At 59.0% G+C, this 17,537-nt stretch overlaps 1 protein-coding gene across 2 annotated transcripts in view; it reads right to left on the bottom strand.

Moving 5' to 3' along the window:
• Window positions 1-17,537, bottom strand: part of ZC3H18 (zinc finger CCCH-type containing 18) — a 51,126-nt gene that overhangs the window by 21,836 nt on the left and 11,753 nt on the right. Inside the window, exons 3-8 of one of the 2 annotated variants that reach the window (XM_021093664.1) lie at window positions 14,036-14,120; window positions 13,255-13,323; window positions 4,680-4,828; window positions 4,306-4,398; window positions 3,549-3,706; window positions 656-773 (exon numbers count right to left, since the gene is read on the bottom strand). In XM_021093664.1, coding sequence (XP_020949323.1) covers window positions 656-773; window positions 3,549-3,706; window positions 4,306-4,398; window positions 4,680-4,828; window positions 13,255-13,323; window positions 14,036-14,120 — 672 coding nt within the window. The remainder of the gene's footprint in view (window positions 1-655; window positions 774-3,548; window positions 3,707-4,305; window positions 4,399-4,679; window positions 4,829-13,254; window positions 13,324-14,035; window positions 14,121-17,537) is intronic. The other variant, XM_021093665.1, reaches the window with a different exon arrangement.

Raw genomic sequence — 17,537 nt, forward strand, 5'->3', positions numbered from 1 at the left:
GGCGGGATCCAAGCTACCTCTGCAACCTACACCACAGCTCACAGCAATGCTGGATCCTTAACCCACGGAGTGAGGCCTGGGATCGAACCCGAGTCCTCAAGGATGCTAGTCGGTCATTAACCCGAGCCACGACAGGAGCTCCTGGGGGGAGTTTTTTCCCATCACATACAAGGCTAAAGTCAGGAACCCAAAGGCCAAAGCACATACGCTCTTAAGCCTTCCGTGCTCTCAGACAAGGACCCACAGGCACAGCGGGTGGGGGCCCAGACCATCAGCAGGAACTTGACCCCGTGAAGGGTGATCCTGAGAGCACTCTGCTCAGGGGGGACGCGCCCCGGCAAATGGGCATCAACAACCCAGTCAGCAATGCCAGTGAAAACAGGGCCAGAGGGCGTTCCCGTCACGGCTCCGCAGTTGGCAAACCCGACGGGCATCCATGAGGACACGGGTTCGATCCCTGGCCTAGCTCTGTGGGTTAAGGATCCAGCGTTGCTGTGGCTGTGGTGGAGGCCGGCAGCTGCAGCTCCCATGTGACCCCTAGCCTGGGAACCTCCATATGCCGCAGGTGCGGCCCTAAAAAGCAAAAGAAGAAAAAGAAGGTCCCGTAAATAAAAGAGATGAGTCTGGCCGCAAGCTCCAGGCCAGGCCCCCATACCCGGTAGTTATGGTACGGCTCCGCCTCCGTGTACTGCACCCGGAAGTTCTCGTACTGCCCGCCGCGCCAGAGCCGCTCTATTTCGTAGTCGTAGTAAGGGTCTGCATAAGGCTCCAGTCTGCAAACAAAGCCAAGTTCATCACTTAGCAGTAATAATGCAAAAATTACACAAAATATGTGCAAAAAGATCCAGCTAGCACGTAGAAGATAACACGTCACGACCAAGTGGGATTTTTTCTAGACCTGCAAGCCTGAGTCCATGTTGGAAAAGGAATATTGCACACAGATCACAGACCCACGGAGAAAAGCCACAGGAGTCCAGCTGGAGCTGAGGAAGACGGTGTAACAGGAATGCAACATCCCTTCCCAACGAAAACAGGAAAAGGATGCTTTCATAATGTGGTAAACTATCTGCGTGTACTTTCATTCATTCATTCATTCGTTTGCTTTTCAGGGCCGCACTCCGGGCACATGGAGTTCCCAGGCTAGGGGTCTAACTGGAGCTGCAGCTGCCGGCCTGCACCACGGCCACAGCAACGCGGGATCCGAGCCGTGTCTGCGACCTACACCACAGCTCACGGCAACACTGGATCCTTAACGCACCGAGCGGGGCCAGCGATTGAACTCGCATCCTCGAGGATCCTAGCGGGTGGTTCCCGTCACGCCATGACGGGAACTCCTGTGTATCCTTTAAAATGAAAGCCAGCACCCTACCTACGGGGAACAGGGAGGCAGCCCCGCTGAGATGGAGGCAGCCCACATGCAGGAGGCACCACCGTGCTCGGCCTGAGGGGGCCCGGGCTGCCCCTCAACCAGCAGAGTCAAGGACGCCCCACACGCAAGCCCGAGCCCGATGGCAAGGCTGACCCAGCCGAGGAGAAGGGCCCAGTGAGGCCGACGGAGAGAAACGGACAGACGCAAACCGACACCGTCGCAAACACAGACAGCGGCCAGTCAGGAGACAGGGCGGAGAGAACCTCGTTTGCAGGAGCAACAAGGAAGGAACAGAGGTGCTTTCACCAGAAACACGTGGCCCCCACTCGAGGACGGCTGCAGCCTCGGGAAAGACACGGAGGCGCGGGCAGTAAACGCGTCCGGACAAGCCGGCCGGCCGGGCGGCCCCGAGGCGTCGCCGCGCCCTCCGCCAGTCCGCAGCCTGGGGCCGTCCAGGAAGAGCGCTGCCCAGCCTCTCTGTGCAGCCAGAGCCCGGGCCCTCAGGGTCACCCGGACACCACGACGGGCAGCCCAGCCTCGCGGCACCAGCCCCGCAGCCCCGGGACGGACGTCGGCCTCCGAGGCCTCCCGGGCTCCCGGGAGAGCACGGCCCGCGAGGCGACAGAGACTGAGGAATCAAACGGGAGCCTGGGAAGGGACCCCGCAGGGACGATGAAGGCGGCCTCCATCCAGGGGACGGGGCAGAGGGGAGAGGAGACGCCACCGGCCCCGCACACCGACCCAGAGGACCTGTGCGGGCCCTGGAGGTTCTTCCGGGGATTTCCTGGCTCCGGACCAAGTGGGTAAACTGGGGGAACGGAGGCACCCCAGCTTGCAGAGGCCTGAGGCCCTGGCCAGGTTGCGCTGCCACGGAGGTCGGCTCCGCCAGCACCTCCGGGGCCCCGGCAGAGGCGAACCCAGGGCAGGCTCTGCCACACGACACAGCTCTTCCTCACTCTCAGCAGCTCCGGCCACAACCGCAGGGGCTGCGGCGGGCGCACCGTCAAGGGGAAGGCGGCAAGGACCAACCCTGGGGTCCAGAGCCCCCTCCGTCACTACTCGCAGGAACCACACAGCCAGGAGCCCGTTCTGTGCTTCTCAGAGCTTCTGTGACGCAGGTGCCAGGACGCTCGACACCCAAGGCAGGACAGTATCACCACCAGAAAAAGGCGAGGCCTCGAGACTCAATCAAGTGCAGTGCCCGCGCCAAGTGGAAGGTGCAGTTCTGACTCGGAGCGCCTGTCTGTGCCTGACGCTAGCTCCGCACACAACCTGAGAGCTCCGAGGCTCCAACTGTCACGCTGTTAAACCTCCGTCCCTTGCACCTGAGCTGCTCCTTTGCCACAACAGGCGTGGACCACAGGAGCGTCCTGCACGCAGAGAGTGAGGGCTGGACACGGGACAGAAAGGTCTTGAGACGGCCTGATGGGTCATCTGAGGCCTGAGATGCAGGCATCAGACATGTGCCACTTTCTGAGCCTCTCACTGTCACATCAGCCAGAAATTAGCACTTGTGCTTTCGAGCAGCAAACCTAGGGCCACAGTGTCACCCTCAGACTGAGGAGAAGTCAGAAGGGTCCTGACTCTGTGCCCTCAAGGTGAGCACAAGGAGCAGGACCTCCTGGGGCAGGAGTGCTGGGAGGCGAGGGCTGCACCCGTCACATCACCCGGCTCCTCAAGATCTGACGCGAGCCTTTCAACTACGCGAGCTTCTGCAATCTTTCGAAAAAGGCCAGCAGGAAAACGTCCACGAGAAACAAGACAGCACGTACAAGGAGGAGGGCGACACCTGCCACATTCCCCAGTTCTCCTGACAAGTTCCACAGGCTCTCCTGGATCCTGGGGAACTGGGGGGAGGCTGGGGAGGAGACGCTGGGCCCCAGGGCCTCGGGAAGAGCTGTCGAGTCCCAGAGCTCCTGGAACCCACTCGGGCACAAGCCTCTCCCCGTCAGGGCGCCCCGGCACGCCGGCAAAACACGACCTTGCCAGAGGTGAGGCCGTGAGGAGCCAAGCGTGGAGTGTGTCACGACCCCTGGGCCGCATGCCCCGTGGAGGGAGACGGGATGGGCACCGGCCCCTCATGCCCGGGGGCCTCCGCGCTGCCCTCCAGCCCCAGCCCCTCGCAGCAGCGGGAGCTGCCCTCTCCAACACGGACGCCGGAGGCAGAACCATCTCTTACGCGGCATCTCTGACATCCCTCGTGATCCGATAATTCCAATCCCGGAAAACTTCATTTTCTTTGTCAAACTCCCGTTCGTCTTCACCAATGGTCACTGTAAACCTTTTCTCTTCGAAATCAGGCTCCTGTTCTTTTCGAATGGTTGCTTTTTTTAAAACCTACCGTTGTGAGAAGAGAGAAGCCAACACTAGTTATTGTCAGGGAAACAAAGGGCATCCCGTCCCGACTGACCCCCAAAGGCCTGGCGGGGCAGAGTACGAGCGGGCGCTCAGCGAAGATGGGAGGGCCCAGCGCCCTGGAGCTCGCCACGGCGGGGAGAGGTGACGGCCGGCGACTTCCCGGTCCTAGTCCCAGCACTGAGGCAGGACACCGGGTGGGGCGCTGGGGGAGGGTGCTCCAGGCGGGGGAGAGAAGGGCAGAGCGGGCGCCCAGGGCAGGAAGGCTGTGCCCGGAGAGAAAGCAGGCCTGGTGCAAAGACATGAGCCTCGGCACCCGGGGCCAGGGTGCGGCCTACAGAAGGGGCGGGAGGAGGGACAGCCGGGGCTCCCGGGGCTCCAGGGAGATGGGACCCCACCCCAGAGAGTGGCCAGGGCCGCTGCACAGACTGTGGGAGCAGAGAAGGCGTGTCCTGGCCTCCCCGGCCTCCTGGGCCGGGTTAGGACCGAGCAGGCCTCCGAGAGCCAGAGATGCGAGCTCTGGGCCAGGCCCAGCACTCGTGTTCTCTCTCCTCCCAAGCGCTCTGCGGATCTCCTGTTACCTCCTTGGCGTGCCGGAGTCCTCGTTCCCAGGCACTCTCTGTGGGGGGCTCTGGAGGGGGTGGAGGCAAAATTTCATCAACTACTGGCCCACCCTATTAAAAAATGAGATGAGAAGGGAAATGTTAAATTAAGCAAGCAAGCCAATCTTTAAAATCGCTCCAGAAATGGGGCCAACCCACCCACGGCCACACTGCCTGCTCTCTCCTCCAAGCCCCTCCCGGGCGACGAGGCTGCCCCGAGCCCGGGAGGACCCCCCCTCCCCCGAGGCGACCGGAGCTCTGCGCCCCGCGCCTCAGAAATGCCTCCGACACAAGGCAATTCACCAAGAGAACTGAGGGGTGATCCGCGAGCAACTCAAGAGGCGTCCACGCACCCAGGGGTTGGCCGGCATCAGCGGGTGAGGTCCAAGAGGCGGGGCGCCGTTGGGCGGGAAAGGCTCGGCCTTGGGGATGAGGGAGTAGTTGCCCTTGTCGTTGACGCCCGGGTGTATAAACCTGCAGTTCATGCCCCAGGTGCAGTGCCCTGCGGAAACACAGGCGGGTCAGCGCGGCGGCGCCACCCGCGGCGCCCTCCCTGCGAGGGGGAGCCCGACGGCGGACCGGCCCTGCTCCACAGTCCCCGCGTCCGCAGCTGGGTTTCCCCCAAAACGGAGGGTCTGGGCGCTCCCCCCACGACGGGGCGGCCACCGCTCAGGACACACAGGCCCCCGCAGGCCCGCCGCCCGACGACGGCTTGCGCGGCGACAGCGGGCAGCGCGACGCACCGGCCGACAGCCAGACAGACAGCCGGCCAGCCGGCCTGCCCGCGCCCCCACGTCTCCCGCACCCGAAAACCCGTCAGGAGACAGACGCCAGACAACTCCGACGAACTGGGCGTCCAGCCCTTGACCACAAACACGAAAGGTCCACGTTTTGCGTTCGGCAGCAACGCAAGGCCGAGATCATTCAAGAAAACTGCTTAAGCTCTCGGCACATGAGGTGAGAAACCTGCCTTTTCAATGTGCTTAGGGCTCACTTCTTTAAAACTTAATTTTCTGAAGAGGGAGACACACCCAGGCTTCCACAACAATCGCGGCAGACAAGACGTAAACGGCTCTGGAAACGTCCCGGATGGGTCAGCACCCACTTACACCCTAACCCCGCTTTCAGACACAGTCGCTTCTAAGCATGAGGCTGCATTTGACTGTTGCTGCCAACAAAACGGTTTTTCGTCAGATGATGTAAACTAAAGAGAAATGATCATTTGCTATTTAGAGAAAGGCTGACTCTCACCGTTTAAGCGTTACGAACACCTAAACTCGCATTAAAACCAACGTAATAGGTTGCCTCAAATTACACACAAAATAAAGCATGCCTAACATGTCAGAGTCCGCACAGCCTGCGGGAGTTAAAGACACAAAAGCTCACTGCAGAAAACTTGCACGTACAAAAGAGTGTCAAGAACATACACCGCAGCTCTCCTACAGGTTTTCAAATCTGAAAGATATATGCAGATGGTGGATAAATGAATATGTGCTATTCTCTGTCCTTTTGTCCATAAAAATTTTGAGGGAGTTCCTGTCGTGGTGCAGTGGTTAATGAATCTGCCTAGGAACCATGAGCTTGAGGGTTCGATCCCTGCCCTTGCTCAGTGGGTTAACGATCCGGTGTTGCCGTGAGCTGTGGTGTAGGTTGCAGATGCGGCTCGGATCCCACGTTGCTGTGGTTCTGGTGTAGGCCGGTGGCTACAGCTCCGATTGGACCCCTAGCCTGGGAACCACCATATGCCACAGGTGTGGCCCTAGAAGGACAAGAGACCAAAAAAAAAAAAAAAAAATTTGTATGTCTATTTCCACTTTTTTTTTGGTTTCCCAGGCTAGGGGTCGAATCAGAGCTGTAGCTGCCGGGCTAGGCCACAGCTGCAGCGACTCAGGCTCCCTAACCCACTGAGCGAGGCGGGGGAGAGAACCTGCGTCCTCAAGGATGCCAGTCAGATTCGTTTCCGCTGAGCCACGAAGGGAACTGTCTTCTATTTCTAAATGAACCCTCACAAACACAACACTGAGAGGACTGTGCTGTGATCGAGGAACTGGGCTGACGAGGGCGTAAGGCTCCACAGGGACACAGATGGGAGCCTGACAGGACCAAGGGGAAGGACGCGGGGTGACGGGGACTGCAGCACCTGGGCTCCAAAGGCCCTGATTCTGAGCCGCTGCTCCGTAACTGGACGGCAGGGACAGCAGTAATGACCTTGTCCTTTCACTCTTCTTCAGGCAGGTGTGGACACACTGCTTTTTCTTTTCTTCTTTCTTTGGCCTCTCAACAGCACGTGGTGCCCCCGCACCAGGGATCAGATCTGAGCTGCAGCCTCGACCCAAGCCCAAACTGCGGCAACACCAGATCCTTAACCCACCGGGCCAGGCCGGGGACCAAACCTGCATCCCAGCGCTCCCAAGATGCCACCAGTCCCGCTGCGCCACAGCGGGAGCTCCTGGACAAACTACTTAAAACAGCAATATTTCAGAACAAGGCCACCCAAAGGAATGCATGCCATCAGAGGTGCCCAAACACTCAGAGGTGCCGGGTGGCGCCCTCCGGCCCCGAGCAGGCATCCATTTACTGGAGACAAGGGGTCAAGCGCTTCCTCTCTGCTGATGGTATCACACATTGTATGTTGAGCCTTGCTTCTGTCACTGAACATATCTACGAAAAAGGAACCTGCACCCTCAAAAGAAACAAATCCCAGTGTCAGTGCAACAGACTCGAGACACAGGGGAAGCCTGCTCGAGTCCCTGAGCAGGTGCCACGGAGCCGACAGAGACCTCGGCGAGGAACACGCACCTCCCATGCAGCAGCCCGAGGAGCCCACTGCACACACGTGCGAGGACAAATCGCCTGGCATCTGCGGGCACGTGTGAGTGGGGGTGGGCGCGGTGCACTAAACGGGTTTTGAACTTGTGACCGCAGGTCTGGCCCGCCATCAGCACAGAACAGCATTTGACCCCACTCGCAGCGCCTCCTCCTCTGCAGCTGAAATGATTTTATAATATCCTCTTTCCATGCAAAATACCTGCTTTACACTAGATTTTTGGGCGGGGGTGGGGCTTTTTTTTTTTTTTTTTTTTTCCTTAAGGCCGCACCCAAGGCATATGGAGGTTCCCAGGCTAGGGGTCTAATCGGAACTGCAGCCGCCGGCCTCCACCAGAGCCACAGCAACGTGGGATCTGAGCCGCATCTGTGACCTACCCCACAGCTCACGGCAATGCCAGATCTTTAACCCATGGAGCAAGGCTAGGGATGGAACCTGAAACCTCGTGGTTCCTAGTCGGATTCATTTCTGCTGCGCCACAAACAGGAGCTCCCTACACTAGGTTTTTAAACAAAGACTTTATTTCAAAACAAGACACACTGATCTTATTTCAACATTCCTTGGTCCCATTTCCTTTTAGTCTGAATAACTTAGAATAAGGAATAAATACAGAGATTGTAAAAAAAAAAAGTTTAAAGTGCTTCATGGGTTTTAAAAAGCACTTTCCAAAAGAAGGCAGAACATGTAAAAACCTAGTAAGTAAATATTAAGGACCAACTTAATATCTACAAAGGCTTATTCTAACAGGCATAATATCCAATGAATCATTGTAGACAAACTTTTAATGACAGAACACAAAGAATTCACGTGGTCTCCCATTTCACAGAGAATCGTGACAGAAACACACACACAGCTACGGTCCTCTCTGGCAGGACCTGAGGCATTTTCACTTCTTTAAGGAATACATGTATTACACTAGAGAGAAAATACTTTCTGGGCTGCTTCTCTGTTAAAGAACAGACCCGAAACCAGCTGTTCTTGTAACTTTTGATCTCAGGACCCCAAGGTCCCTTTGAACAATTACACACACACACACACACACACACACACAGAGTGTATTTTTTGGTGGGGGGCGCCTCTTCTGTGGCATACGGAAGTTCCCAGCCGAGGGGTCTAATCGGAGCTACAGCTGCCAGGCTACACCACAGTCACAGCAACACCAGATCCGAGCTGCATCTGGGACCTACACTACAGCTCACGGCAACGCCAGATCCTTAACCCACTGAGCGAGGCCAGGGATCAAACCTGCGTCCTCATGGATGCTAGTCAGATTCATTAGCCCCTGAGCCACTAGGGGAACTCCAACATAAATATTTTGTTACAGTAACTAGATGGACATACTTTTTTGGCTGTGCCCAAGGCAGGCAGAAGTTCCTGGACCAGGGATTGAACCTGTGCCACAACAGTGACAATGCTGGACCTTTAACCATTAGGCCACCAGGTTAATAAGGATCTGGCATCAACAGTGCTATGGCCTGATTTCAATCCCTGGCCTGGGAACTTCTGCCTGCCGTGAATGCAGCCGAAACAAAACAAAACAAAACAAGAGCAACAAAAACCCAAATAACAACACCTAGTGTGACATAAGCAGCCCTGTCCTCCCTTCCGCAAACCTCTTCAACCTTGAGGTCAGGGTGGCAGACAGCTGCTGCTCACGCCTGCTCCGCCCTCCCCCTGCCGTGGTTGGTCACTGGGGGAGGTCAGCCTGGGGGGCGACCACGGCACCTCTTCTGGGCGGCCGCAGGGGGCTTTGTCCCGCGGCGCTGCAGCCCTGTCACGGAGCTTCTCCCACTCTCGGGCGGAGGCCCACTGGTCCATCCTGACCCGGGAGTGGCCTTCGACCCAGGTATGACCTAGGACATCCCGCAGCGGTCAACTGGAAACGTCACCAAACCCCGCAAAGCCGTCGAGCTCGCGGGTTTCGATTTTCATGCGGGGGCCTGAACTTTATCCCAGCACAGACACGGGCGGCCAGCCGCTCCCTGCACATGATCCCCGGGCCTCGGGGGCAGCAGAGGAGCCAGGGACAGCACGACACGGAGTGTCCCAACAGCGAGCAGACGCGTACCCAGCGGTCTCGTTGGGGGGAAGCAAAGAACCTAGAACTGGATGGTGGTGCCGAGCGCCCAACCTGGCAAATTAAAAATCCGTGCACGGCACCCTTACAACAGCCACATTTTCTGGTATGTAAATTATACCTTAAAAAACTTATTTTAAGACCGAGTTCTCGCTGCGGCGCACTGAGTTAAGAATTCGACCGCAGTGGCAGGTTGCTGCGGAGGCACAGATCCGCTCCCTGGCTTGGCACAGTGGGTTCAGGATGCGACACAGCCACAGCTGCGGGTGGCTCACTCCCTGGCCCCTGAACTTCCATATGCTGCAAGTGAAGCCACATTAAAACTACAGCAGTTGGGAGTTCCCGTCGTGGCACAGTGGTTAACGAATCCGACTAGGAACCATGAGGTTGAGGGTTCGGTCCCTGCCCTTGCTCAGTGGGTTAACGATCTGGCGTTGCTGTGAGCTGTGGTGTAGGTTGCAGACGCGGCTCGGATCCCGCGTTGCTGTGGCTCTGGCGTAGGCCGGTGGCTACAGCTCCGATTCGACCCCTAGCCTGGGAACCTCCATATGCTGCGGGAGCGGCCCAAAGAGATAGCAAAAAGACAAAAAAACCCAAAAATCAAAAACAAAAACAAACCTACAGCAGCAACAACAATAACCCAGACCTGTGGCTCAGGAGTAAAGTTAAACCTGAGTCTTTCTCCTTTATCAGATGTCGCCACATGAAATGGGTGTTATTACTGCATACGTGGTGGCAATGCCAGCCGCCTGGCACAGTCTTGGTCTCATTAGAGCTCTGACCTCAGGGGGCCCTGGGTCTCAAGGTCCCCTGGGGTGCACAGAACACACCTAGAGACCTGCTGCTTTAAACACAAAAGAGGATGAAAATGTTAAAAAATGGGCAATAGGGGAGTTCCTGCCGTGGCTCAGCAGAAACAAATCTGACTACTACCCATGAGGACGCAGGTTCGGTCCCTGGACTTCATCAGTGGGTTAAGACCCAGCGTTGCCCTGAGCTGTGGTGTAGATCGCAGACACGACTCGGATCTGGCGTTGCTGTGGCTCTGGTAGAGGCCGGTGGCTACAGCTCCGATTCAACCCCTAGCCTGGGAACCTCCATACACCTTGGGAGCGGCCCTAAAAAGACAAGAGAAAGAAAAAAGAAAACAAATGTTGACAAAATGCGGCAGGCACCACGGACAATGATAGGGCAGTTTCTCAAAACGTTAAAGACACAACTACCACAGGCCCCAGCAATCCAGTTCTGGGTGTACATTTGAAAGATCTGAAAGCAGAGTCTTTTTTTTTTTGGCATTTTAGGGCTGCGCCCATGACATACAGAAGTTTCCGGGCTAGGGGTTGAACCAGAGCTGCAGCTGCCGACCTACACCGTGGCTACAGCAAGGCCAGATCCTCGACTCACTGAGTGAGGCCAGGGATCAACCCTGCATCCCCATGGATACTAGTCGGGTTCTTGGCCTGCTGAGCCACGACGGGAACTCCTAGGAGCAGCCCTGAAGGATACCTGCATGCCCACGTTTGCAGCCACATCATCCACAGGAGTGAACAGGTGGAAGCAAGCCAGCGTCCATCAGCAGCTGAGGGATAAGCAACACGGGGTCCCTGCCCGGGGGGATGTCCCCCAGCCTTAGAAGAGGGGGACTCTGACACCTGCCACAACGTGGGTAACCCCAGAGGACACTGGGCTGAGGGAGATGCAAGAGTCACAAATGACCAACACTGGAAGACTGCACTTGTCAGGCACCTCAAGCAGGCAAACTCCTACAGAGAAAGCAGAAGGGCAGGTGCCAAGGCTGGCGAGTGTTTCACGGAGGCAGTTTCAGTTTCACAAGATAAAAGGAGCTCTGGAGACGGACGGCAGTGGCTGCCACAACAGGAATCAACTCAGTGCCAACCAAATGTACGCTTGAAAATGGCTCAGGCGGTGCATTTTATATCGTCAACCTTACCATAGTTTTAAAAAAGAAAAAAAAGGAGAGAGAGAACACGAGCAGGAGGAGCGGACACAGGGGGCCTGGCTCAGAGACCGGGGTGCCACTGACAGCTGGGAAAAGCAGCACCCAAAGCAGGACAGAGTTGAAAGAAAACGCAGTCTACGTCCCTGTGCACAGAAGTGCACGTCTCGACTCAACCTGAATAAGCAAGAGGGAAAAATATACCATAAGCAAAGGACTGGCGCTTTAAACGGTTTCAATTTGCATTTCTAGGTCCATTTCACTGTCAGTTCTCAAGAACAGCCCTGTCATTTGGGCTATTTAACAGTTAAAACTGCAGATCACAACTCACGACACAAACACAGCTAACAAACGTTAAAAAAAAAGTTTCAAATGAAGATATAATCCGCACTCCCTAAAACACCCCCATTTAAAGCGCACAGTTCAACGGGTTGTAGTACGTTCACGGAGTTGTGCGGCCAACACGGCTACCTCCTTCCAGGACATTCCATCACCCTAAAGGGAAACCCGCCCCCAGCCCGGACAATGACTCTCTGTCCCCACGGCTCTGGCCGGGTCACCCGAGTGGGCCGGGAACCGTGGGGCCCTGGGGCTGGCTCTTCCGCCCACACGCATGGTCCTCGAGGCTGCCCCGCGAGGGAGGGGCAGGGCCCCCCTCGGGGAGCGGCCACCCTCTGCCAGCCAGAGCCGAGGGACACGCGGGCGGGCTCCGCCTGCACGAGCCCCTCAGACGGGCCCCGCGGGGCGTCAGCGGGTCGGAGCGCGGCTCCATCCACCGCGTCCTCGGAGGCTGCGCCCAGGGCTGCAGCGATTCATGCTCCCACCGCAGGCGTGGGGCTCCGCTTCTCCTCATCCTCGCCAAACACAAGCAACCTCACCTGATCTGCACGGAGACTCCTGCCACTGGAGACTAGGCGACGGAGACGCACGCACGGCCAGTGACCACCACGCTTGCGAACTGCAGGCAAGCCACACACTGACCTCCAGACCCGTTCTCACAAGCGGGAGAAGCGGGGGTGTGTGCCCGCCGGTCACCTCCCCCGAACCCGACCGCGCCAGTCTCCGGGAGAGGCAGCACAGGGCGGACAGGCGGATGGATACGGAAAAGCATCCTCCTGAAACCCGTCACGGGACGGCCCCACGAAGCCGCACCGGCGGCTGCTACCGCTCGCTTCGGGCTCTTCTGCCGCCAGAGGCCTGACCCACGGGTTCACTCCCCGAAGCCCCAGGCAGGCGCTCAGCGCCACCCGGAGGCACCTCCCGCCCCGGACGCGGGCCGCGGCCGGGCACGAGCTGCCGGGCACGAGAAGGCACCCTGCCCCCGCGCCTCCAGGCGCTCCCGATGCTGCTGCTCTGCGCTCCAGTAACTTCACTTCCCTGTGGGTGCTTCTGGGGCCAAATTCTGGAAACGGCTTCGGTGGAGGACCCCAAGCACCTGGACCTGAGCCTCGTGGCCTGGACGCTGCGTGCCGCTGCCTCCTGCCCCTGCTGCCACGGGGCCCCTGGCTGGCCCGGGACCGCAGGGCCGCGGGCCGCACTAACTGGAAACGACTGCGCGAGCACGCCCGCCCGCGGGCGGTCTCCACTGCCGTGCTCCAGAGGCTTCACAGACGGAGGCGTGTTGTTACAGAAAAGAAGTCTTCGGCTTGGGTTTAAGTTTCCTGAGATACCGACGCTTCAAAGACCAAAGCCTTGGAAGAGGTGCACACGGGTACCTTCCAAAACGCCCCTGCCCTGCTCTGCATCCTGAGGGCGGCCGCAGCGCACACGCCTACACTGGGGAGCCCCGCCGCCCGTGTTCCGCTCCGCGGACAGGAGGCACGACAGCACTGCCGCGAGGACCCGCCCGAGGGCGCACCAAGCTCGGCTCCTGTGCGCCTCATCCTCGGTCACCTCTGTGCTAGGGACAGGCTCGTTCAAGGGCCACTTGTAGGACGGGGCTCAGCCGTCCCCACCACCGCCCCCACCCCTGCCTTCTGAGCAGCGTTCTGGATGCAGGAGAAAGAAGTCTGGCCTCTGGGGCGGGACTGCGAGGTCCTAGAGAGAGCGACACGGGGTACTCTGTACCTTTAACCTGGCCTCTGAATGGTATGGAATTTGGTATTGGTGGAGGAGGAGTGGACAGTGGTGGCACATCTGGAAAAGAAGTACAGGAAGCGCTCGTGAACGTTGGGCTGGAAGGTGGGCCCGTCAGGGAGCAAGTCAGCTGGGGTCAGGGCACAACCCAGGGCGGGAGAGCCGCCTTCCTCCCGAGCCAGGAACGTGCGAGTTACGGAGCAGCCCTGGCACACGGAGCGCTCCTCTCTGCTGCCATGTCTCCCTGGGCTCTGGTGCCCACTGCTCACCGGCCTCGTCACACGGCCACCTGTCACAGCTACTGGACTCGCTCCGGCCACTGCGGGAGGGAGGGGCCTTGCTGCTTTCAGAGGCTCTTTAGATGTCCACGCCAAGTGGGAGACACACTCCTGAGACACCGTGCAGCAAAGTGGGACTTTTCCTTCCAGAGGTGGGAGAGTGTCAACACTGGCCTCGGGGGCATTCGGCCTCGTAAAAAGGGTCACTCAGAACAATGGCTGACACTGTCTACCGCAAGGACGCGGGTCTGCGCCAGGCTGCTGGGCCGGAGCCCCAGTGCGCCGTGAGCAGGCTGGCTCCCTCCGAGGGGCTCACGAAAGTGACCCACACAAGGCACCGCTGCCACCACCACCACCACAGACGGTCACCGCCTGGCCCCAGAACAGCTGTGCACAGGCTCCCGGGCCCGCGACAAGGCCGGACCGCACCGCATCCCGGGAGGAAAGGCTGAGGCCACACGTGGCCGCGCGAAGGCCCTCAGGTGGACAGTTACCTTTCATGAAGAACCGGCACGTGGGACGAGGCCTCACCTTCCTGTCACTGGGGTCCTTCACTTCGCCCTCCTCCAGGTCGTCGTCCTGAAACAGAGGACAAGGTCACTTGGAGAGGCGCCGCTCACGGGGGGAGGAGAGCGCAGCTTCCGGCGGGCGCGGCTTTCATGAACCAGGAAGGGGCTCTTCGTGCGCCGGGTCCAGGCACGTCTTCCAGGCCTTAGACTCCTCGTCCACACAGCAGGGAGTCTCCCAGGGCCCCTGTTACAGGACGGGGCAGCACACGCACAACACCGCGGCGAACACTGCGAGGAGGAGCCCCAGGCCCAAGCGGGGCTCCTGTCTCTTACTGAGCAATTCTGGGCGGGAAGTGGCTACACGTGAGGTTTGCCACGTCTTGTACATTGAAACCGACCGTCTAGGACAAGATCGTTTGCATTCTTTAAAGCAGACGCTACGTTCCTCTGACGGAACAGTCTGGGGCAGGTAGGAGGGAGGTCAGGTGACTAGGCCTCCAGTGCATCCACCTTTAGCTCAGACCCAGGTCCATGTCTTCGTGTCCTTGGTCCAGCGTCCCGATCTTGGCTTCGGAATAACGCAGGAGGCTTTCAAGTCCCCAGCCTGGGGGGTCTCTCCTCCAGGGATTCCAAGAGCAGCCCTGACCTGGACCCCTGCTCTGCGCCCTCCTGTCCCCACGGCCCCAGGGCCACCTGTGCCCCTGAGCTGAGACCCCGCGCTGGGACCACCCCCAGTCCAGGCAGGTAGCCAGCGCCCTGCCGACCCCTCTGTCAATGCGTCCAGGACGGAGCTCCTCGCCACCCTGGGTCCCAGCCTGTCCCAGCGCCCAAGTGCAGTCAATGCAGTGGTCACAGCGGGGAGAGGGCTGGGTGGCCCCGGAGCCCTCTCCCCATCTCCTGCCACACCGCCCAGCCCCCTGGCCTGAGGATCACCTCCTGACCAGTGGCCACACTCCCCAACTCCCGCAGGCGCTCCTCAGTCCCCTGACCTTCTCGAGCCCGCCTGACGTGTTCTTGCCCACCTACCCCGCGCCCGCCGGCACGGGACTCATCCCCCTCCAGACCACAGCTGCAGTCCCCGTCAGGACCCCGCCGGCCCAGATGCCAAGGCTGCCTGCTCACCACGTGTCACTGCTCTAACACGGTGCTGGGCTGGCAGCAAATACTATTTGCTGAATGCAGAAATACTTAAGTCAAACCCTGAATATACGGTGACTGTATAATTTTAAAGCTTAAATATCTGTATAATTTCTGCCTTAAAAATTTAGTTATTTGAAGGCATTTTAGGAGTTCCCACTGTGGCACAGAGGAAACAGACGCTACTAGTATTCATGAGGATTTGGGTTCGATCCCTGGCCTCGCTCGGTGGATTAAGGATCCGGCGTTGCCATGAGCTGTGGTGCAGGTCGCAGACACGGCTCAGATCCCGCATTGCTCTGGCTGTGGTGTAGGCTGGCAGCTGCAGATCCGATCCAACCCCTAGCCTGCGAACTTCCATGTGCCATGGGTGCGGCCCGAAAAAGCAAAACAAAGAAACAAAAAAGGCATTTTATAAAAAAAAAAGCTAACAAAAAAGGCATTTTATAACAAAAAGGACAGACGCCTGAGTTATGCCCCTTAAGAGAGCCAGCAGAATGATTTTTTTTTGCGAGGTTAACGTATTCCGTTTTTTTTTAAAAGGTCCCATGAACTTATCTGCGTCGTAAGTGTAAGTCTGTGCCCCGTGAACAGTGGCTGCCCACGTCCCCGGCCCCAGAGCGGCTCAGGCTGGAGGAGAACGGGCCCGTCTGGTGCTCCGGGACGGCAGCGCCCTCCCTCCCGGCCCCTGCCCTGCGCTCCTCTCTGTGCCTTCCGCGCGGCAGCGGTCACTGGGCTGAACCCCCACGAGCGGAGAAGGGAGACGCTCACGTCTAAGCTGAGAGCAGACTGTTTGCGTTAGAAAAACAGAACTCTCTGGAAAGGTGAGAACTCTCCCAACCTTCCCACTCTGTGTGGAAATCAATGCACAGGAGCTGAAGTGCCGCCCGCGAGCAGCTGCTCCTCAGAGATCAGGACTCGTGGGCCCCTGGACAGGGTCGGAAGAGGATTTCCGGCAACGGGGCAAAGAGGAGCCAGCTGCCTGCCTCGGGCAGGGAGCGTCACCCGAGCCTCGAGGGAGCGTCCCGGGCTGCTCCACCGCCAGGCACACAGAGCCATCCGAGGTGGCTCAGCAGCACCACGCCCTCAAAGGTCAACCAACCGTTTGTTTAGCGCGACGGCCTATCAAGCAAGGGACAGATGGGGGTTCTCAGAGCCGACAGAGTGACGCAACGAGTACAGCTCAAGCAGCGGCCTGTGCCCGAAGCCAGCCCCTGGCGCCCGGTTGCGTAAGCGCGGGTGGGAACCCGACGCGGCTCCCGGTCGTGTGAGCTGCAGCGGAGCCGCGGACGGCAGCCAGCAAGGACGGGCCCTGGCGGCCCAGGCAGGAGCAACCAGTGGGTCGCAGTGCAAAGGCTAGAACGGCACCGAGAACTAACTCGGGGGAGGGCGCCAGGCCCTCCGCGGTTTCCAGAGCCAGGAGGGACCGCGGTCCGCGGGCGGCGTCCTGGGGAAAGCGCGCAAGGGTCCATCAGGCCAGTCAAGTGACCCAGAGGCCCGGGCGCAGGTCCTGCTGGGCTGACTGTGGACACAGCTCTCCACCCCGAGCCTCGGGCTACGCCGCCTGCACGCAGAGCTCACGCCCGGGGTCCCTCGGAAAAGCCTGCAGAGGCCACGCGTCACAACAGGAGGCGGCAGCACAGGCGGTTCTTACTCGCTCCTTTGTGCAGGCTTTTATTTTCCTTGAAAGACAACACTCAAAGCCTGTGTGCTACTTCAGTGACAAAGAAATCACTGCCAACACAGCAGCCCCAGGAGCAAGTACATATAAGGAAACGGCACGGGGAGCTGCCACGTGGGGAGGCGGACATGGGCACCAGAGCAGGGGCTGAGGTGCCACCCAGGCCACCTAGTCTCCTCGAACCCCAGATTCTACACCTGTCGGAGGTGACAGTACCGGCCTACAATCTGCCACCGTGACCTGGGGGCAGACGGGATGCTGTCTCTGGTTTCAGAAGACAGCCCGGGGCGTGGAGCAGCACCCTGTGACAACACAGTCATCCTGCCACGAGGGGACACGTGACCAGCCTCACCAAAAGGTGCACACAAATCATAGCAGCCTCGGCAGCCCCGCCTGGCTCTGCCACCAGCATGTGAGGAGAGCTTTCCAACCCCAGCACTCCTGGGCTGAGGGGCAGAACAGGGGGTGGTGTCATGTGCCCCCTCCCCCCACCAGGCTGAGGGACACGCAGGCTTTGGTCCCCGGGGGCAGCGTGGGCAGCTGCTTCCTCGAGGGGTCGCCATGGAGCCCTGGACCCTGAGTACACACCCAGGAAGCCCTTGGTAGAAGAGCAGGCGGATCTGCAAAGAAAATGCTCCCAAGTGTCTCTGTGTGGGGCTGGACTGCCCA

The sequence above is a fragment of the Sus scrofa genome, chromosome 6 (assembly GCF_000003025.6).
Source record: "Sus scrofa isolate TJ Tabasco breed Duroc chromosome 6, Sscrofa11.1, whole genome shotgun sequence".
NCBI classification, from domain to species: Eukaryota; Metazoa; Chordata; class Mammalia; order Artiodactyla; family Suidae; genus Sus; species Sus scrofa.